The 21,256-nt window shown below is 50.2% G+C and overlaps 4 protein-coding genes across 4 annotated transcripts; 1 reads left to right on the top strand and 3 right to left on the bottom strand.

Annotated features, from left to right (window-relative positions):
• Positions 1 to 688: 688 nt before the first annotated feature.
• Positions 689 to 1,897, bottom strand: EV420DRAFT_1633848 (uncharacterized protein; the record flags this gene model as incomplete). Its single annotated transcript, XM_060476243.1, has 2 exons — positions 689 to 1,107; positions 1,159 to 1,897. 2 exons carry the CDS (start codon positions 1,895 to 1,897, stop codon positions 689 to 691), a joined length of 1,158 nt encoding a protein of 385 aa, XP_060339224.1.
• Positions 1,898 to 2,083: 186 nt separating this feature from the next.
• On the bottom strand, positions 2,084 to 2,683 carry EV420DRAFT_1257401 (uncharacterized protein; the record flags this gene model as incomplete). The annotated part of the gene is made up of 1 exon (XM_060466828.1): positions 2,084 to 2,683. A coding segment is annotated over one exon (600 nt), but the record flags the coding sequence as incomplete, so codon positions are not given.
• Positions 2,684 to 11,557: 8,874 nt separating this feature from the next.
• EV420DRAFT_1472664 (uncharacterized protein) lies at positions 11,558 to 14,828 on the bottom strand (the record flags this gene model as incomplete). Its single annotated transcript, XM_060469070.1, is given in 6 exon segments — positions 11,558 to 11,608; positions 11,628 to 12,861; positions 12,916 to 13,117; positions 13,175 to 13,217; positions 13,678 to 13,910; positions 14,075 to 14,828. 6 exon segments carry the CDS (start codon positions 14,826 to 14,828, stop codon positions 11,558 to 11,560), a joined length of 2,517 nt encoding a protein of 838 aa, XP_060339222.1.
• Positions 14,829 to 15,027: 199 nt separating this feature from the next.
• On the top strand, positions 15,028 to 19,085 carry EV420DRAFT_1633843 (uncharacterized protein; the record flags this gene model as incomplete). The annotated part of the gene is made up of 6 exons (XM_060476242.1): positions 15,028 to 15,877; positions 15,934 to 16,329; positions 17,029 to 17,322; positions 17,376 to 17,737; positions 18,633 to 18,835; positions 18,884 to 19,085. The coding sequence occupies 6 exons, from the start codon at positions 15,028 to 15,030 to the stop codon at positions 19,083 to 19,085; spliced, it is 2,307 nt and encodes a 768-aa protein (XP_060339221.1).
• Positions 19,086 to 21,256: the final 2,171 nt, after the last annotated feature.

Here is a 21,256-nt window from a genome sequence, read left to right as displayed (position 1 = left end):
GTAGCTGAAACAGCAGTAAATTGGCAGGCGGTGTCCATGAGTCTCTAATCTTGATCTTGAGCCTTACGTTGCGATGAGCTTGGTTGCAGCATCCGTGGAGGGAAATATTGCACCATTAGTTCTATGTCGAACACAGAAGATAGCAACAGATCCATGTAGAACACGGATGAACGTTGGAGCCTGAACAAAACCGTGGCGATGCCATATTCATGTTGTGGTTTATTTGTCATCTTTTGATTATCACTTACGTCGGCAGTTTTCGGCCGATATGCTCCGACATGAAAGTAGTACCAGGTTCGAGCTGTAGTTATTTATTAGTACTTCGTCCACTCTACCTACTTCCACTTGTATGTACATGGAAAAAACCTCCCTAATTTGCAGAAAACAAAAAAAAAACTTGATACTGTCAATCACTGTGTCAACTGTGATCACTTGCAACGGAATCCCAGGGCAGGAATTCCATCTGGTTCATCACAGACGCCTGCACGGTGCCTAGGTTGATGGTGATAGACCCATTTGCTTTTAAAATCAGTCTAATATTCTTATATGGAATCCATGCAAGATGTCGATATTTTGGCATCTTTAAAATTAGAGCGTCTTCGTTTCTTTTTTAGTTGTGAAATACATCTATAGGGAACCAATTCCAATTGTGCAATAATTCTCTCCCACAGCATATATTACATATTGGTCAGACATATTCCTGGTACATGTGACAATCTGTTGCAGCTGTCCATTCTACTGACAACATGCCACCCTTGATCGAGCACGCAAGAAAGCCTTCCACCCAGTCCTTAACAAGTCGGAGCTGTCGTTCGCCTTCCAACCGAATATGTAATACCAACTTTGTAGAGGCCAACTTAGAAATAGAGATGTCGAAGGCACGAAATCCTATATCCTCATTGTTCAGATAGCCACGCCATAATGCGCCCCTGATACAGTACACATGGAATTCCATACGCTTCACCGATGAACGAACTCCGCTTAGCGTGGCAGCAACGCCCTGAATATTGACATGAAAGCAGTGAACAATGAGGTCTGCAAGCATAGCACATTTGCTGAGCAACAGCGGTTGGACCCACGATGAGTTCAGGTCATATTCATCGAAGGCTAGACAAATGGATATCAATAAACGGAGAATCATGCCGTGAAGAAACGCACCCTCTTGCCATATACTCAGAGACCTGAGAGTATTCACATTCTGCTCAATGATTCTGTTCACATACAGAACTATGTCCAGTGTAAAGACGACTTCGAAAGTGACCAAGGACCGCGCTCGCTCAAGGAGCAACACGAGCTCGTTTAGAGGTGACTGTATAATGGGGTAATACCGGGGAGTGCTCCACTGGAAGTTGGATAGATCCAGACTTAGCCCCCTTAATCTTGCAAGTGGTAGAGGTGATGTGGGACTGTCGCTCTCCCCATGGCGATGGAGACCTGCATAGCTTGTCAAGGACCATTCCTCAATACAACTGTTACCCAGGATGAGTCGTAATGCAAGCCTCGAAAAGTCGCACTGGTCCATGGTCACGATCTTGATACGGCCAAGCAATGCAGGTGCACCATCCTCCACCTCCATTGACATGGAACGAAACTTCAACTTGACCACAGAACCCAAAGTATCCAGTAACATGCGCAAGACACCGTATTCGAATACGACGTTTTGGAAGGAGAGTGTGGTGGCTTTGCGAACGATATTGGGATGTCTCCTGCAAAATCCGGCCACGTCCAAAGGAGGATGCGATGGGTTGATATGGATGGTCCGATATGTCCAAGGACGGCAGGCTTGCTGTAGTGTCCTGCAGGAGAGGGAGAGTGACAAAAGGGTCTCTAGATCGCTTCCTCCGACGGTGTCTGCGATCTTGAGAAGAACATCTTCACACAATGTTGACGATGTCATTGAGAAGAGGAACGAGGCCATTTCCAATATATGAGCATAGGTCGTGAAGTCCAAAAGAGGAACGCCAAATATTGGTCCATCGTCATTACAATGATATAGTACAGATAGGTACAGAAATTGATTGTACAAGCATCTAAATCCAACTGGAGAGAAAACACGACTAAAGAAACTGCAAGATGACTGTATCTAGGGAACTTCGTGATTGAGTACATGCTTTTCAACGAAACACTTTGAAAGAGCCTCCAGACCTTGTGACATTTTAGTCGCGGCATGCCATAACCTGATGCTGCGCCTCCACTCTGTCTGGTTTTGACACCTTCCTTTGGGATGTCCATCGCGGTACCATTTGACTCGTCGAAGGTACCAATGTTCCGCATCCGCACTCCAAAAGCCAAGATCCAAACCCGAGTTCTTGAAACTGCCTTCTTTGGGAAACCACGACACATCTTGGGTCATACTGATACACTTCGATGAATGGTTGTAGACTTTGTAGGTGCCGCATATGATATCTATCTGGTCCTCTCGGAGTTCTTCTGCCCAGATGGGTGAGCTATTTCTTCGAGACCTGTCCTGCAGAACGTGGGTAGAACCTTCCTCAAAGACACCTTCGCCTGGCCCTGACAGCACGAAGCTGGAGCTCTCTACATGGTCCATCGCGATACGCCAAATCAGTCCACCGTGCATTAACGCAGCCCTAGCGACAGAGGGATTCGCCAACAAGATAGCTCTCTTCCATACATAGTATGCGTAGTCAGATATGTCTGTTCTGAACCCTAGCGGTCTGTAAGGAATAGGTTCAGCATAGTGTTTTTTTGGTCAGGTGTTGGAAAGGGAAGCATCGTCCGAGGTAGCACCCATTGTAAAGGCAATCCCATGGGAGCAGAGCTCTTCAACCAAGTCATCCAACGTCGCCACATTATTCAACCGAAGGCAATGCAAGACGTCAGTAGCCCGATGAACAACGAGCTTGTACAATGGTTGCTCCTTGGTTGCCACTCTGATAGCATAACCGTCGATTTCACCATCAGATGATTTCACGGCCTCCACCTCCAAAAAAGATCTGTATCTTGGCAAATAGTGGCTTGTACCTGAGCACAGATCCCACCAACCTTCAGGAAGACGAGGACTTGCCACCAAGCTTTCACCGTGTGTTTGTTCAATGTGCCACTGTAATCCACTTGACAGAAGAATGAGGTCCGAGTCTGATGCAGCAGCGTTCGGATCCTGAGGCGTGTTAAAAGAACCTAGGCCTTTGCAACATTTGTCTCGCTTGGCCTTGTCTATAGAAGTCGTGGAGGTTGATGATGTGGCTGAGGACGGGAGAATGATGCCATAACGGTAATGAAGAACGGCCTCTAAGGTCCAAGATACTATTTCCTTCGTATTACGATTTCGCGCATTATCTTATCTTATCGACTCTCTCGTAATCTCGCTATGCTAACTCTCCGGACTTGATCGCATTCTACCATGAGGATTCAGTATGTTCACCGTACCGTTGCAGACACTTGTAGTATATTTAGCACGATCCAAACTGTATTTAAGTAGCTCGACTGCAGGTCCTAAACCTCAGTCTCGAACTAAAGTTTATTCACCCGATAACTTAGTCTGAACTCACTCTCGCTCAACTAAGCGATAGCTCCCTTAACGCAAACCTGCGGACAACACAAAGCGCCTGACCGAAGTGCGAGTCACGCTTAGTTGTTTGATCTTGTTTGTGAAATCGGTCGCTAACAATTAGTTCGAGACTTTCTTACTCTTCATCAACAACCACATTGACGAACAGTAACGAATGAACCCCATTGAACAATACCTCACCGACCTCTTTGGACTACAAGGCTTCATTGCCATAGCCTACCTCGCATTCCTATATGGATACGAGCACAGACGAAACGAGGAGCCAGTCTCCGAAGAAACTCTCCCCGTCGAAGCCCCCAACCCAGAGGCTAGACGACCGCACACACCCCCTCCCAACTACATTGACGACCGACCAGAACCCATCATCCACTTCATTTTCATCACAGACGACGAGTGGATCACAGAAGACTCCAGCACAAGCGAGTCCAGTGAGTCCGACTCCGAGGTGGAAGGATGGCCCGCACAAAGAGGCCCAGTCGTTGAAGAAGAAGAAGAGCGAGGAATCTACGAGCAAGGGGTGGACCAGCGTATTCTCTCTCCCATTACCGAGGAAGAAGGCGAAGGGGAAAGCGAAGGAAGTAATCCCTGGGACGCCCCCTCCCCCACCTCAACCGAAAACTCAGCTGCCAACCCTGGATATGATTCATACGGCCAGCGCCTCTATCAGCGAGGGCTTAGATACCATCTGGGAGAAGGAAGAGAGGCTGAAGATGGAACTGGAAGCAGTTCAAATGAAGAAGGCAGCGATACAGAGGAAGACAGTGACAGCGACGAGCTCCCAGGGCCGCGCAACAACTGGTCCCCTCCACGACTCGATTCAAGGGGAGAAACGTGGGGCTACCACTACGCCCGCAGCGACTCATCAGACGATGAAGGCAGCTACCTCAACCTCGTCACCCGCCCGAACACCCCAATCATCCTCAACGATCGGCAAGGGGAGGCAACTGTCGAGCTCGACAACTGCGGACCCACATACGACGCAGACGCCAGCTGCGATATATGCAGACAGCTGCAGGACTACGCCGACGCGTGGCTCATGTATGAAGGAATCGAGGCCCCTGCCTCCGTTGTCCCCTACGCCATCTACCCCCTTGCGCCCGAACACCCCCATGCGGCCCCCATCCCCTTCATTGCACCCTGGGTATGGGACAGACCCCGGAGACCAGACTTCGATCAAGTCATACTCAGGGTCAATGAGTGGGCAAGAATCATTCGAAACTGGAACCGTATCGTCACGGGAAGCACAGAGCCTTTCGAGCGAGTCCGACCTATCGGACTTAGAAGAAGGAGAAATTTACGAGAACCCTGGAATAGGGCGGACTTCGATCTACAGCAGCAGCATCGGGTCGGAGAATACGGAGAAGAAGACATCATACCAGAGTTCGTGGAAGGATCTAGCTCGGGAACCTACTGAGGCCGAGTTAGAAAATATGACTTATTTGGAGATGTTGCGATGGACTGAAAGAAAGTTACCACGGGAGCTGTCCTGGAACAGTTCGCTGCAAGGAAGGTACTTTCAAAAGGAAAAAGATTCGCAGATTGGGGCCCAGGTGATCTACCGAGAAACCGTGTTCCACACAAACATTCTATGGAACCAAGTACACCCGGACGATTACACGGACCCTGGGGAACGATACCAGGTGCCCGTCCCATCAGAAACAAGTGGAAGTACGGTGGACTTAAGTCACCTATCAATTCTCAGAAGGACAGGGTACGTCGACCCTAGCCGGCTATTTGCTGCCGCAGGGACCCCAGGAAGCGCGGGCGCAGCCGCAACCGCAGCTGCAGCAGCAGCTGTCCCAATGGCACCAGCCCCGGCACCGCAAGGGCCCATGTCTCCACATCACAATCCCGCTTTACGATCGTTACCACGCCCGGCAACAATCCCTATCCCCGCAGAACCCGTCCAACCACCAAACACGCCCCCTCCTTTCATTGTCGGAGTAGCGAATACGAACCCGTGGGGGCAGGTAAAGCCACAATTAGCAGACCCCCCCGAGAAATTCAAAGGAGAATCCAGCGACGTGGACCGATTCTTAAATCAGTGCGAGGACTACTTCAACGTATTCCCTCAGCAATTTACCATGAACGCGCACGGACAAAGCCCGAACCGGGTAGTGTTTTGCACGTTCCGACTCACGGACAAGGCCCTACACTGGTGGAATCACGCCCGGGACGAGTATTACGACGAGACATGCGGATACCTGCGGTATCCCGCATGGCATGTGTTCAGACAGATCATTGAAGACCAGTTCCGAACCGATGCGGAAGTAGAACTCAAGCTACAAGAGTTCAAGCGTATCCGCCAAAACACGTACAAATCGGCAAAGGAATTCTTCCGCGACTTCGAGCGACTAGCAAAAGAGTCCGGAAAGCGTCACAACGAGGAATACATGATTGAAATACTCAAACCGGCAATCCGCAAAAACGTAAAAACCGCCATACACGCCACGGGCACTGCGCTGCCCTGCACGTATGCCGAATGGAAGTTCCGAGTAGAGCAGATGGACTATAACTACCGTGTGGGGTTAGCCGAAGACGCGGGCAGGAATCAAGGGACGCAGGGACAACAAAACAAGGGAACGGGAAAAGCCAGAAGCCCCAGGAATTCCCAGGGTGACAAGAAGACGGGAACAGGCACCACGTATGGGGGCCAAGGGCAGCCTATGGAGATAGATTGTCTCCGCAAGGAAGGCCGATGTTTCCGCTGCGGTCACAAGGGTCATAGGAAGCAAGACAACAAGTGTCTGAAAGACGAAAGCACTTGGCTCGTCAAGCATCAGCCCAAGTTTTCACGTGCCCAAATTCGTGCCATGTACCAACAAGTATTGAAGGATGAAGAAGGAGAAGCCTCCACGTCGAAAATCGAGGAGGTAAAAGACGAGCCGGCGGCGTAAGCGACAAACGCGCGTCGGCAAAGGACACAATTTCATTTAGTGGTGCGTCACAGAACCCCGCCGGTCGGACTAATGTACCGCATGTAGTACCTCGAGGCAATGACAAACTTTTCACAACATCACAAAATGAAATTACCAAGTCGCATATAAGGAAGAACGGTGTACAGGGGATTTCCACCGTGCTCGAAGAAGAACCCCATTCAAGATCCTTGGCCACCGGTGCAAAAGCACAAGCGGCGCATGCTGCGCAAGGCGGCGGGACACCCGGGATCAAGGTCAACATCGCTCCGTGGCGGGTAGGTATCGGCGCAGAAAACGGAGGAAGAGCGGCTGAGCCAGTAGTGGATGATGGCGCCTCCAGGCGGGAGAGGAACGATGCAGGGCCTCGCCCGAAGGCGGAACGTACGCACCTGCCCTATGCGGCCAACTACCCCGACATGATGGAGCCGCAAGAGGGAACGCGAATCCCCATCAAGAAAACCGCTGCCCCGCAAACAACAGTCAAGACGCCCGGGGACATCATTCACCCCCCTCCAATCACGGTGCGTCTCCCCTCGTCATCACTAACACATAATGGCACTGGGGGCTCGTGTTCCCCGGTGGGCGGGTCGGTGGGACCATTATGTGCCTCTCCAATTTGTAATAAAAAGAATGTTTCCATCGAAGAAGTGCCCGATGAGGAAGACGAATACAGCTATCAACAAAGCCTCAAAAAGAAAGGGGAAGACCCGGTGATTTACACCGAGGAGTACCCGGAGGACTACGAAGTCTCAGACTTAGAAGAGGAGTACTATGACGATAAATGGGACAGAGGATGGCTTAAACCACACAGCGCCGAATGGGTAAGGAGAAAGATGAGACAAGAGAAAACCATGGACGGAAGACTCGCCACTCTTCGAATGTGGGTACACCCCAGACGTCTCATAGAGGTAGATGAAGATCTCGTCATAGATCTTCTCAGATCCTTGAAAGAAACGTATCGCCAACGGGAGCAGTGCCTGCAAAACATGCAGGACCTGCGCGTTCCCCCACAGTACATAAGAGGAGGCAGAGGGAGGAGCGTAAACATCCATGTCCAACTCGAAACCCTAGACACCGGACAGGTACGAGCAGTAGACGCTCTAGTAGACAGCGGATGCACCGGAAGCTGCATAAACCGAACGTTCGTACAGGAAAACGGCATGAACACTGTGCAGTTACCCAAGGCACAAGCGGTGTATAATGCGGATGGAAGCAGAAACAAGGGAGGAGATATTACCGAGGTGGTAGAACTACGAATGACGATAGGGGATCACCATGAAAAAATCGACTTAGCCGTCGTGGACCTAGGGAACGTATCGCTATTTCTAGGGCACGACTGGCTCAAAAGACATAACCCTATCATCGATTGGAAAATGGGAGCGGTAACATTGGCCCGATGCTCCTGCCGCGAAATACCCTTCCTTCTCCCTGACGAAGATCCAGAACAGCAATGGGGAACCGAAGTAGAAGAAGGAGACACCATTCTCGTTATAGACTTCCAAGAAGCCCTCCATGTTCGGGCTATGGGGAGCAAAGCAAACGAGCTAGCCGCCAAAGCCCACCAAGCCAAGGAAGCAAAAACGTTTGAAGAAATAGTACCGGAACCATACCGGGAATTCAAAGATGTTTTTGCGAAAGAAAACTTTGACGAGCTACCACCGCGTAAGCCGTGGGACCACGCAATCGAACTGGTACCCAACGCGAATGCTAGCCTAGACTGTAAGGTCTACCCTTTAAACCCGGCCGAACAGGATGAACTTGATAAGTTCCTGGACGAAAACTTGGAGTCAGGAAGGATCAGACCCTCCAAGTCTCCCATGGCCTCACCCTTCTTTTTCGTCAAGAAAAAAGACGGTAAACTACGACCAGTACAGGATTACCGAAAGTTGAACGAGATGACCATTAAAAACCGTTACCCTCTCCCGCTCATAGGAGAATTAATGGATCAACTCAAGGACGCCAAGTACTTTACAAAATTAGACGTCCGGTGGGGATACAACAACGTACGAATCAAGGGAGGAGACGAATGGAAGGCGGCCTTCTGAACAAATAGGGGGTTATTCGAACCCATGGTGATGTTCTTCGGACTCACCAATTCCCCGGCTACATTTCAATGGATGATGAACGATTTGTTCAAAGAACAGATCGCAAGAGGAGATGTCACCGTATACTTGGATGACATCCTGATCTGTACCAAGGACGAGGACAGGCATCGCGAGGTTGTTCGGGAGGTCCTATCTATCCTCCGGACAAACAATTTATTCCTCAAAGCGGAGAAATGCGAATTCGAGGTATTAGAAACCGAATACCTCGGAGTGATCATTAGTCAAGGATCGATCCGCATGGACCCCGTCAAAGTCAAAGGAATCACGGAATGGCCCCAACCGACCAAGAAGCGAGAACTACAATCGTTCCTGGGTTTCACCAACTTTTACCGAAGGTTCATACGTGACTATAGCAAACACGTACGACCATTAACCCAGCTCACGGGCAAGGCAGAATGGACATGGGGAACATCGCAGGAAAACGCGTTTCGAGAAATCAAGAGGAAACTAGCAGAAGAAGTGGTATTAGCCATACCAAATCGGACAGGAAAATATCGCGTGGAAGCAGACGCAAGTGAAGGAGCAATAGGGGCGGTTTTATCTCAGGAACAGGAAGGAAAATGGAGACCTGTAGCATTCTTGTCCAAAGCCCTCACGGTAACGGAGCGAAACTACGAAATATACGACAAAGAACTTTTGGCAATCATGCTCGCCCTGGAGGACTGGAGACATTACCTCATGGGGGCGTACCAAGACTTCGAAATCTGGACAGACCATCAAAACCTCCAGTACTTTCGGAAGCCCCAAAAGCTCAATCGTCGACAAGCCCGATGGGTAACGGAGCTCGCCGAATACCACTTCACTCTACATCACAAACCAGGGACAGCGAACAAAAAGGCAGACTTGTTATCCCGAAGGGCGGACCACGACCAAGGAAACAATGACAACACCGAAGTAGTGGTCCTAAAACCAGAAATGTTCCGAGCCCTCATCATGCCCAGCGAAGAGGAGGTTCACAAAAAGATACGAACCGCTTTGCGTGATGTGACCAGATGGGACAAGGGGATAGAAGCGTCTCTTCATCATCCCAGAGGAATCACCCAACGAGAAGGCCTAATGCATTATGACGGACGATTATACGTTCCCCGAGATGCCCAGTTACGGGGAGAACTTATAGCCATTCGTCATGATCACATTACGGCGGGACACCTGGGGATTGAAAAGACCAAGGAGCTAGTCCAACGGGATTATTGGTGGCCAAAGCTGAAGCAGGATGTGGAAAAGTACGTAAGGGGATGTGAGGCTTGCCAACGGACAAAGACGAGCACCCAGAGGAAGCGAGCACCCTTACACCCCCATGCCGTACCTTCCCGACCATGGGAGCACATTACGGTCGACATGATAGGCGAATTACCCGATTCGAATGGGTACAATGCCATCCTCATGATAGTCGACCGTTTCTCCAAAGAAGTAATCCCAGTACCATGCTCCACCGAATTAACCTCAGCGGGGTGGGCCAAGATTCTCAGAGACCATGTGTGGGCCAAGCACGGGATGCCGCAAAAAGTAATCTCGGACAGGGGACCTCAATTCGTATCCAAATTCATGAAAGAGCTATATGACATGTTGCATATCCAAGGGAATCCGTCCACGGCCTATCACCCGCAGACCGATGGACAAACGGAACGGGCCAACCAAGAGATTGAAAAATATCTTCGGATATTCATCAATCACAGACAAAATGACTGGAGCGAATGGCTGCCGCTTGCGGCCTTCCAACATAACAACCGGAAACATTCCGCCACCGGCTATTCCCCGTTCGAAATCAACCATGGACAAAAACCACATCTCGCCCCGCTCACGATCAAGGAAGGAACCAATCCGGCTGCCAGGGAGTTCGTGGCGGACATACAAAAGGTACATGAACAGACAACTAAGGCACTGGAAAAGGCGGCCGAAACCATGAAACGACAATACGATAAACACCAACGAGCGGCAATAGAGTACCAACCAGGAGACAAAGTATGGTTAGACTCTACAAACCTATCCCTTCCTCGACCAATGAAGAAACTAGGGGACAAACGCGTAGGGCCCTTCGAAGTGATTTCCAAACATGGCGCGTCTGCATATAAACTACGACTCCCTCCTGCGTGGAAAATCCATGACCGTTTCAATGAGAACCTCCTTACTCCATATCGTCCGCCGGAGTTCCCAATCCAAATACAGCCTTTACCTCCTCCACCGGACCTTATAGACGGACAAGAACAGTATGAAGTGGAAGAAATTGTAGACAGAAGAGAAAGAGCAAGAGGAAGAGGACGAAGGCGCGGTACCGGAATCGAATACCTCGTCAAATGGAAAGGGTATCCAAGGGAGGAGAACTCTTGGGTAGACGAACAGGACCTAGACAACGCCAGAGACGCAATTGAAGACTTCGAACAAGTCTCGTTTATCACCCGACCCCCAGCAGAATGGTGGGAAGATGGAGACGAATCAGACTCTTGGTCCGAACATGAGTCCGTAACAGAGTCAGAAGTCGACCACCCATTGGTACAGGCAATTCAAGAATACCTGATAAAACCAAAAACACCATCCCTCGTAGGAGCCTACCTTCCAAAACCAAGTTGTACTGCAGTCGGGACGACTGCCTTAACAGGGGGGTAATATTACGATTTCGCGCATTATCTTATCTTATCGACTCTCTCGTAATCTCGCTATGCTAACTCTCCGGACTTGATCGCATTCTACCATGAGGATTCAGTATGTTCACCGTACCGTTGCAGACACTTGTAGTATATTTAGCACGATCCAAACTGTATTTAAGTAGCTCGACTGCAGGTCCTAAACCTCAGTCTCGAACTAAAGTTTATTCACCCGATAACTTAGTCTGAACTCACTCTCGCTCAACTAAGCGATAGCTCCCTTAACGCAAACCTGCGGACAACACAAAGCGCCTGACCGAAGTGCGAGTCACGCTTAGTTGTTTGATCTTGTTTGTGAAATTGGTCGCTAACACTTCGGTTTGAGTTCATTCACCAGTGTGCCGTACATCTTAGCATGCACTACTTCCCACTCTCGGGCACTTCGCTTGCGGAACAGGTCCGGCACTGGTTCTACAAGAGCCGGTCCTACAGAGGTGCTTGGTCCATCATCCCAATCTTCATCTTCCTCGAACAACTGCTCCGCACTCTGCTCTGCGTCTGGATCAAAGGCATAGTTTAGGTCCCATTCCTTCCAAAACGAGGAATATCGTCGCTGAGATGGGGCGTAATCATCCCAAATGTCTGGAACATCGCGATGAGGAACATGCTGTCGCACCAGATAATCTTTGCCTTCCACGGCGTCCCAGACAAAGATGTTTGCACTGCGAGCTGGACAATGCTGCTTCGCCGCATCAAGTTCTCTTGCCTTGCGACTCTGCCTTTCTCTCACAGATTCATGCTCCTTCTTCTGAGCCACGGCCTCGTCACGCCGACGAAAGAACTCCTGCCATGTTTCCCCCAGACACTGATGAGTGGCCACGTTTGATCTTGAATCTGCTACTCGGGGCTCTAGTTGACTATTCTGAGCCTTTGACTGCGGAATGGCAGCGTCATCATTTGGCTGGGGATCCTCTTGTACAGAAATCTTTTTGGGTAGTTGCGCATTATCTTTTTGTATCCATCGCAGTGTAAACCTCTCCCCAGGCAGTCTCTGCCTCCATTTGCCCTTGTCCAACTCGAAGATAGTTGCTGGTAGAGCAGGTGGAGCTGTAATACGATCGACTGTGCGGGAAGGAGGGAGGTGAAAATAATAATCTTGCAATTGTTCAGGTTGGCCAGCCCGATAAGGATCTTTCCATGGTCCCCAGTGTATCCAAACAGGTATCTTGAAGGCGTAGTAGGCTCGAAGAAAATAACCGAAGTTGCAGTTACGGGGATCTATGAAAATTCCGACACGTCTGCAGGCGGATTCTTTCCCTTCCTGATAACCCACATCGTATTGAACTAACCATGAATCCCGGATCATATCAACCCACTTGCCGCCAACCTCTCTTGTTAATACGGCGGACCAATTCTGGAATCGACGGTACCCATCGTTCTCCAAAGCCAAAGCCAGAAGATATGATATCTCGGCAGCCATTAAAATGAAGGCATCTCGGGAATGAATGGCAGAGTACACCATGGCTTTCTGACTGGACTTAGCATGGTGGTATCCATATTTCCAAGGCAAAGGAAACTGCAAATAGTCCAGATTTCGATTACCAACATCTGATTCCAAGATCTGCCTCAGCCTTTCCAAAAGAGCCTCCAAATTCCGCCAAGATTCGATTACTTTGGCACTCAAAGACCACAATCCACGACCCGAGGGCTGAACAGGGAAAGAACTGATTGTATAGTTGAGGCACTTGAATAGCTCGCACTCAAAAACATCGGCTCACCATACAGGCAAGAAACCTTGGTAAGGCATAGTGTTTGAGGCCCAATGCCGGGCTATGTAAATTTCAGGATCTGCTGGCCACCTGAGTGCGGGTTCTTCGAACGGAGGGGTCGAAGAAGGAATGGGAGGAATGGTATCCGAATTCGAGCATGCATACAGATCTCCGTGGTTGTCCTGAATTGTCGTAATTATGGGACATCCAACTATACCAAGATGCGTTAAACACGGAACATTATGGCCTGAATTGTCAGGACACTTACACATCATCAAAGACACCTTGTGAGTGTATCCAGGAAACCCAATCTGATAAGTACCAACGAGCCGTTAAAGCAATGGTCGAGGATTTGAGTAGCTACACTCAATGGAGTAGCAGCAACAATGAGATAAAACCCAAGAGTAACTCAGGTGATGACGCGAACAAGACCTAAGTATAACTCAGGTGAAGTGGGAGTAGTTGCGTGCCGTCGTCGCTGCAGGCAGGTCATTGCAGCTCTTGACGGGTTTGTGCGATCAGCCAGATTTGGAGTCCGCCCTCGGAGTTTGAATACATTCTGATTGCGGCACTAAGTAGCATTATTGGCTTAAGTCACTCCCATGCGTCATCGCTGTCGCAGCCTCATCTTCATCATACGAGGATTATCTCAATGCTATACATCTTCGTTATACGGGGATTCAAATATTTCTAGTCCAATTTCTTTGCACATGTCACCAGGCTGAATCTCTCCTCGCCCAACCTCGCCAGTCTGTAACACAACGCTCTCACCCAATCGCCGTACTGCTTCTCATCCTTGTACCACTTCCCTTCCCAGACGAAGTGGGTATCAAAAACGAGGTGTATTTTGATCGCACACGCTTCCACTTTCGATCCAATACGATGCAACACCAGATCCAGAGCATGAAACGTCTCCGTCACTTCCTCTACCATCACCAGACATGCAAATCGACGAATATACACAGATATCCACAGTCGTTGTAACAAAACACAGTCTGCCCTTACTGTATTGAGTGTAAGAATCAGCGCGTCGAGATTGATGTCGTGGGAGCCCAAGTTGATGGTTCACAGAACGCTACACTCAGAGAGGTCGAAAGGCAATATCCAAGGATCGATCTCTGAATGACTGTAAGCATGGCTTGGCCAACAATTGTATCAACTGACTTACTCATCACTGCTACCCTTAGTTTCAGGAGCGATCTCGCATTCGTGAGGATCAAAGCCTGCACTGCACCAATAGTATCGTCTTCAGCTGTGACCTTCAAGATCAACCTCTCCAAAGCTACAAGGGGGGTCACCCACGCTCGTAGTAGAGCCAGCTGGTACGATGGCACATTCAACAAATCGAGCGCCAAAACTCGTATTCCCTGAACCATCACCGGCTCCTCAGGCAGCTTCAGCACTATGCTACTACCGCGTCTAGGACTAGTGACCCAATCTCCTATAATACTCAACGCCTTCACATTCTGCGACGACGTCAGGAGCCTTGACATCCCCTTGTGCATAATGTAGCTGTCCCTGAAATAGAGATTACGGAGGAATGGGGACAAAGTGGCCAGTGCGAATATGTCTGTGTCGCTGCCATCAACGATCAATGTATGGACCCTCGTCAGGTTGCTCAGCAGCCTTCTGAGTCTGGTGACACTGACATTAGGATTGGCACGGTAGAAAAGCACTCGAGGAAAGCGAGAAGTATGGGGACTGTCGTGAAAAAATTTGAGGGCATGTGACAGACTGTGCCAGATTTGTCTCGACGATGGATGTCCGGAAGCGTAGTCGTGAATGAAGAGTTTGTAGAACATCTCTTTTTGCATGGTGCGTACAAATGCCTTACAGACCAGAGTGCAAGTCAGAGATGTCGCCAAATTGCCTTTGCACGCCAATCCGATGATGATGTCAATCAGCTCCTGGGAGATCGGCATAGTTATTCAAGGCAAATGGGCCGTATATGACCTCTTATTATACAAAGCCTGCTAGTTGGTCACCCTAGCCCGTATCTCCTTTAGGCAACTCAGCCGCGGAAGTGCTTGTTTTGCCGAACATCCATTTTCAATTGTGCTCTCAGTTCAAAAGGGTATAAAGTGGAACCGTTGACAGTCGTGCGTGTCCTGTGTGCCGGCAATGGATGACCTCGCTCCTGAGCTGAAGGACAGGATAGTCTGGTTTGCATCTAGCAACCACGCTGACGTTTCAGCACTGTCTCTCATCAATCATTCTTTCTTGCATCCTTCTAGACGCCATGGTCATCGAACTCTGCGCATCAAAGACAGTGTCATCCCACTGGGTCCATACGACATTTACACTCCTGGTCGACAGGCATACTTGGCCAAGTGTAATCGGCGAACTCCCAGATCACTCGCTCGCGCCCTGCAAGAGGACTTTCCTCAAGTCGGAGAGTATGTTCATCGCATCATCTTTGATACGACGTACTTCCAGACTGCGGACGTGCTCGCGATGTATGACCTCATTGATGAGCTCCCTCGACTGAGCGAGGTTGTTCTCGAAAACACCGACCTTAGTTTTTTTACGACATCGCTGTGTACACTTCTCAGCGCTGTGGATGGAATATCAACGCTGGTACTGAGATCGTGCTGTGTTGATACCAAATCCTTGAATATTCTGATGAACAGTGCATTGATCATCCTCTTAGCAGAATGCATCCTCACGTACCATGATTTAGCGTTGGACCTGCGGGTTCTTGGTCTCTCGTGCTGCAACGAATACAACATCGTCATGGCAGACTTGAAACCTGAAACGTTAGGCGCCATTTCCAAACTGCAGAGTTTGACTATTGGTGCAAGGACAGTGGGATGGGAAGGAGAGGCTCTTGCCTATGAATGGTTCGGAGGGCTGCAGTTTCAAACCTTGCGATTCCTGACGCTTCATGTTCATCACGAGGTCGACGCAGACGTTGTTGAGATATTGCTGCTTAACTGTGGTTGTATCACAGAGCTTGCAGTCCAGTTATCTAGTGAGTGGACATTTATTTCTTCTGGCAAGTTTCTATGCATTAATGAACACTGCTAGCCTTTCAGACATTGAGGCATTCTACTGGAAGACACAAGCTGAACCTTTCCCGACTTATCAACTTAACCAGTCTTGCTGTGACAGTCGAGGGTCAGGATGCTTTTAACTTCTTTCTGCATTCTCTAGGCACGCTTCCTCGGCCTTCTTTGCTTGCTGTCGACTTGGTGTTGGTGTATAGTCCTAAAGACTGGCCCAAACCAATGTCGGAGAGCGCCAAAAGCATGGACAACACGCTGTGCAAGCTAATTGATTCGGGTCGGTTTGAAAGGATGATTGTGGGATTCTGCCGCAATCATAGCGGCCGACATGTAGAAACATTAGCCAGAGACTTCATTAACAATGGTCTGCGGGAGCTGAAGGCTAAAGTGGGGGGGAGACTTCTTACTGAACAAAACCGTCCGTAGTACCGAATTCCAATAGCATCAAAATTTTTTTGTGCAAATCATTGTGAATTATGGATCGGTTCTCATCAACGTCTCCTTCGCCGCATACTGCCATGGCTATGTCCCTATGTTTTCTGTATATAAGAGGACGTGGAGCTTCGGGTCTTCAACGACCACGCTTCATGGATAACCTTGCCCCCGAAACCATCGAGCATATCCTATCTTATGCAAAGCCAAGGGACTTGAGAAGTTGCGCCCTTGCCGGACGTCGCTTTCTTGCTCCTTCGCGTAAAGGCCTCTTCTACTGTCTTCATGTCATGGAAACACTTCCCAACCATTCTCTCATATGCTGCACTACCTACACCCGCCCCTCACCTATCGAGGCCGCTCGCGATCTTCAACGTCACTATCCTAACATCAGATACTACATACGTGAATTGACATTCTCCGGAGCGACCCTGTCTGAGAAAGACATTTACGGACTGCTAAAATTGCTAATGCAACTTCCCCTACTCAGATTGTTGACGTTGAGATCGATACGGTTGGTGGATCGTGGAAAACTCCTGGACAATCTGTCCAAGGCACTGCGAAAAGTGGAGTCTCTGAACTTGATGTCATGCGATATACATGCACCGGCCCTGAACGGTATTCTCCAACATGAGATCTCTTCACTCAACCAATGATTACCCATTACTAATGCCAAAAAATGCAGATATGCACGCTTTGGTTCGCTTTTCCGTTGACAGCGAAGGCCATCTGTGGCGCATGGAGGATAACATGCACCTATGCACTGACAATGCCATTTCTCGACTTACCCACTTATATTTGGAGACGCCCTCTTTTCCATTTGAATGTGAGGCAACGAAGCTGGACTGGCTGAAACGGATCACCTTTCCCGAGCTCCAGGTCCTACAAATCAGCATAAGCTATGATTTTTGGTTGGACGATGTACAGCTCCTGTTAGAACGTGCATTTGAGGTAAACCATTTAATACTCAATGTGTGTCGTGAGTGCTCTCTTATTTCTATAACTATGCCTACATTGACACCGCCCTCTCAGCTTATCATTGCATCGAAAACAGATGCGCAGAACATGCTAGTGACCACAGCAGATGTCTCCTCTCTTTGGCCAATCTTGGTCGTCTGCAGTCCTTGTCAATTATCACAGGAATACGCGCACTGAAAATGGTAGAGCGTACTCTTGGTACTCTTTCCAAGGTACCATTGTGGATGCTCAGCCTTGAGTTTGCGTATTTTACCAAGAGATGGTCACAAGGATGGGTAGAAGAACTTCGAGGCGTGGATGAGGCCATCATTAGTGCCATAGACCTGGAGAGGCTAGACTGCATGAAGGTGTTCAGTCATATGCACGACGGATCGGAGGAGTCGTTCTTGTGTGCACCCTCGGTAATGGCTACTCAAGTGGGTCTTCCGAGGACTAAAGCCCTTCTCAGCCAGAAAATTGTTTACTCCATGTAGTTTCCATATGGGCTTGTATTACAAATTTTAACTACGATTAGATATGACCAAATGTTATCTGAAAGCTCGGCTCATAATCTTAATGGCTTACTTACTCCATTTAGACAACCAAGTTTCCGTAATATAACCTCTCACCCTTCAGTCTGCATAAAGTTCCCATCCATGTCCTTGCCACAGAGTCCACTCGAAGTCTTGGAATATATTCTACTTCTCGCCATCAGTCACAATGGCTGTGAAGGTCAATTACCTTTTATGGGAGAAAGCTTGGTTATTGACGCATTATTAGGTGGGAATGTGCACTGCACCAGTTGTGCGAAATCTTTTTCGCTCGTCTGCCGATCGTTTGTTGTTACGATTTATTCTTTTCTTTTTCCTTTTTCTCGTAATCATGCTTATGATACTATGCGATTCTGATCGGACATTCCCACAGTACTATTATTAGGATACCCAATGTGTATTTAAGTAGAGCCTAAGCTGGACTGAACTCCAGCTTCAGCTAAGGTTTAATCTACCTAACTCAAAGCTCCCTGTTTCGTGACTATCTAAGTTCACGACTGGCTCTCTTCCTTCTACTTTGACCCCTCTTGTATCATCCACCGAAGTGCGAGTGGCGATCTGGAGTTGATCTAAGTCGATAAGAGTTAGTGGCTAACATTTAGCCGAAGCTCGACCTCTGTTGCCCAGCGCTACGTCCGAGAACGAACGCTGCCCAACCTTTCAAAGAAGTACCCCCACTTGAACCAACGGTTATACTGTTGTTCTGCCCATTCCTTTTTACGATACCAAGCGGTAATACTGCTGGCCGTAACAAGCGAACTCTTACCGACGAATTATCAAGATTCATCCGATACACTTCCTTGTCGCAGTGGCCCTCTGGGTAATACCCTTTGACCTACTGCTCCAAGCCGCCGTCATCGCCTGGATTGTTCCCTACATCATTAACGACCCCATCTTCGCAGTTTTAACAACTGTGTTCCTTACCTTGGCCCTCATACGAGTTTGTATCGCCGCACCCCTCCTAGCTGGACTGCTAGTAGCCCTGTACGGCAGATACTTCCCTCTTGTCTGAGACACCACGAATCTCTTTAGCCTGTCCCTAAAGTTAGCCTCAGTACTAGTGGTCACACTGCTAGCATTGACTGACCCATCCTTCGACGACGATAACATATTGATGACCGGTCCCGACTACGAGACCGACCTCAACCTGATTATCGCGACCCTCGCTGCCCTCACTATCCTTGCCCTGACCATCGTATGGTCACTCCTTACCGCCGGCTATCACGGAAAATAAGCCCACAGACGGATGCCCTTATCCGACGCCATTCCTGTCATCTCCGCGTTTTTTATAACCTTTTTCTTGTTCACCTCCTTGTACTACATCCACCGGTGCTGCCGCCAACAGAGGCGTGTACGAGCCCAGCTCCCATTTCACTACGTTCCGGCGACACCAGCATACCCGCCACCGATAATCTTTATACCCATGGCCTCACAGCAAACCCTTCACGATGGCCGACCCATCACACCCAGAGGACCTGGAAGGTCCCTCTACACATCATCGCGATCCAGCTCGGGATCCTCAGAGCCGAGCACCGACTCCTACAGAAGCGCTACCGCCGAGTCAGACGACTCCGTCGACATCACCGATACCCGGGGGGTACTCCTCGACCGAGGAGACTCGCCCCTACCAGGCCTCTTCGACATCTCTCCAGTCGAGGGCGAGTCAAGTGCCGACGGAGCCCGAAGACAAGACACCAGGCATCTGGTCATGGGCGAAGAAAGCCCTGACACCGAGTTCGAAGGTGATGAGCTCACCGACCTCGAAAGGATCCGACTCGAAACCCTCCTCAGCGAGCTCTATCCGAACGAGGAGGAGGATGCAGCCCATACCGGAGACGGTTGGAGCGGGCGCTCCCAAACCAAGTGGACCGATGCAGACTGGGGAAGTGAGCAGAAGAGATACGGAAAAGGAAAGGCCCGAGACGACCTCTGCGATGATTCTGGAGAGCTTGGCCTCGGAGCCTCCGCAGCTACCTCCCGTGCAGCTGATGCACACCTTATTCCAGAGTCCTGGCCAGTCGATAGGGGACTGCCAGTCGCCTGGTACCCCAGCACCAGTTGGATCTATGCCGACCCCGGGGAAGAAGTTGTTGTGGCCAGAGACTCGCCCAGGTCAGAGTCTGACTCAGTCATTGACGGGTCCGAGACCGCGACGCTCCCTCCCACCATCTCTGCGCACGAGCCGACGGATAGGGAGCTTTGGAGCGAGTACCCCGACTACGACCCAGAGGAACTTGGAACAGTTACCGTTTCCGAGCGACTCGCCGGAGTCTCCAACTGGGAGCCGTCGGTTGCCGCGCAAGCCTTTGCCGACCCCGTCCCTCTCGCTCAGCGTCTGTGGCCGCTCCTTTATCACACGTACGTCGAGTCCCTCGGACTCCCTCGAGCTGCCCGGGAATCCCCAGAAGTCCAGGCCAGAATGGACCGAGGAAGAGCGCACGACGCACGCATTCGTCGAGCAGAAGAGGATGCCCTCCAAGGACCCGGAGGCTGGTGGGACCTCCCCCTCGAACCTGACGCCACCGATGCCGAGGTTGAGAACCGGATACGAGCAGCCACCGTCAGATACACAGGAGCTGCAAGACGAGCCGGAACCGACCTGGAGGCAAGAACCAGGGCTTGGAACTCCTACCAGTCGGAAATCACCGACGAGGATTCAGACATCGGGAGGTGGAGATGAAACCGAGAGATCGACCGCCTCGCCAGAGAGAGGGAGGCGGCAAAGGATGCCAAGCCGCCCGCCAAATCAGGCTCTCGAACCAGTGGTGATGGCAGCAGTAAGGACGGTCCTGCTTAGAGGACCCAGTCCACACCCTGACATCTTTAATTTACTCCCGTGGCACGGACTGTACAAGATCATGATGGAAGACATGGAGAAGGACCCGCAGTGGCTATTCACCAAGGCGGGAGAGGACTACCGAAGTGCGAAGACTATGGGGGACGTATACCTGATGAAGAACATCCTGGAGGTAGAAACGTGGCACCGGGCAGCGATCGTATGGAATCTCATGAACCCTGAGATTCCTCAACCCCCCTGTGAGGCCTACCGACGACCTCAACCGATGCCTCACCCCGTTGATACGACGGGGTTCTTCCTGGAAGGCTTCTTCGGCGGAGCAGCGGGGGACGACGACGACTACGCGGACCCAGGGGTGGGCCCCTCTCACCCCGACAAGGGAAAGGGATCCACAGTACCACCGGTACCCCCTGCCAAGCCACCGCCGCGCCCGAACTTCGGAGACTACCCTCCCCCGGGCGACAATCGGCACTTGCGGTCCCTGTCGCGACCGCCCAAGCCACCCATACCGCCTGTACCACCTCCGCCTCCTGACCCAATCGATCCCTGGGTCTTAGCGCCCGGCGCCGCCAATAATCCGTGGAACGACGTGAAGCCAAAGTTGATCA

This window comes from Desarmillaria tabescens (assembly GCF_030435595.1).
Source record: "Desarmillaria tabescens strain CCBAS 213 chromosome Unknown EV420scaffold_1, whole genome shotgun sequence".
Classification (NCBI taxonomy): Eukaryota; Fungi; Basidiomycota; class Agaricomycetes; order Agaricales; family Physalacriaceae; genus Desarmillaria; species Desarmillaria tabescens.
The sequence above is the reverse complement of the archived record's forward strand: the minus strand, read 5'-3'. Positions and strand labels throughout refer to the sequence as shown.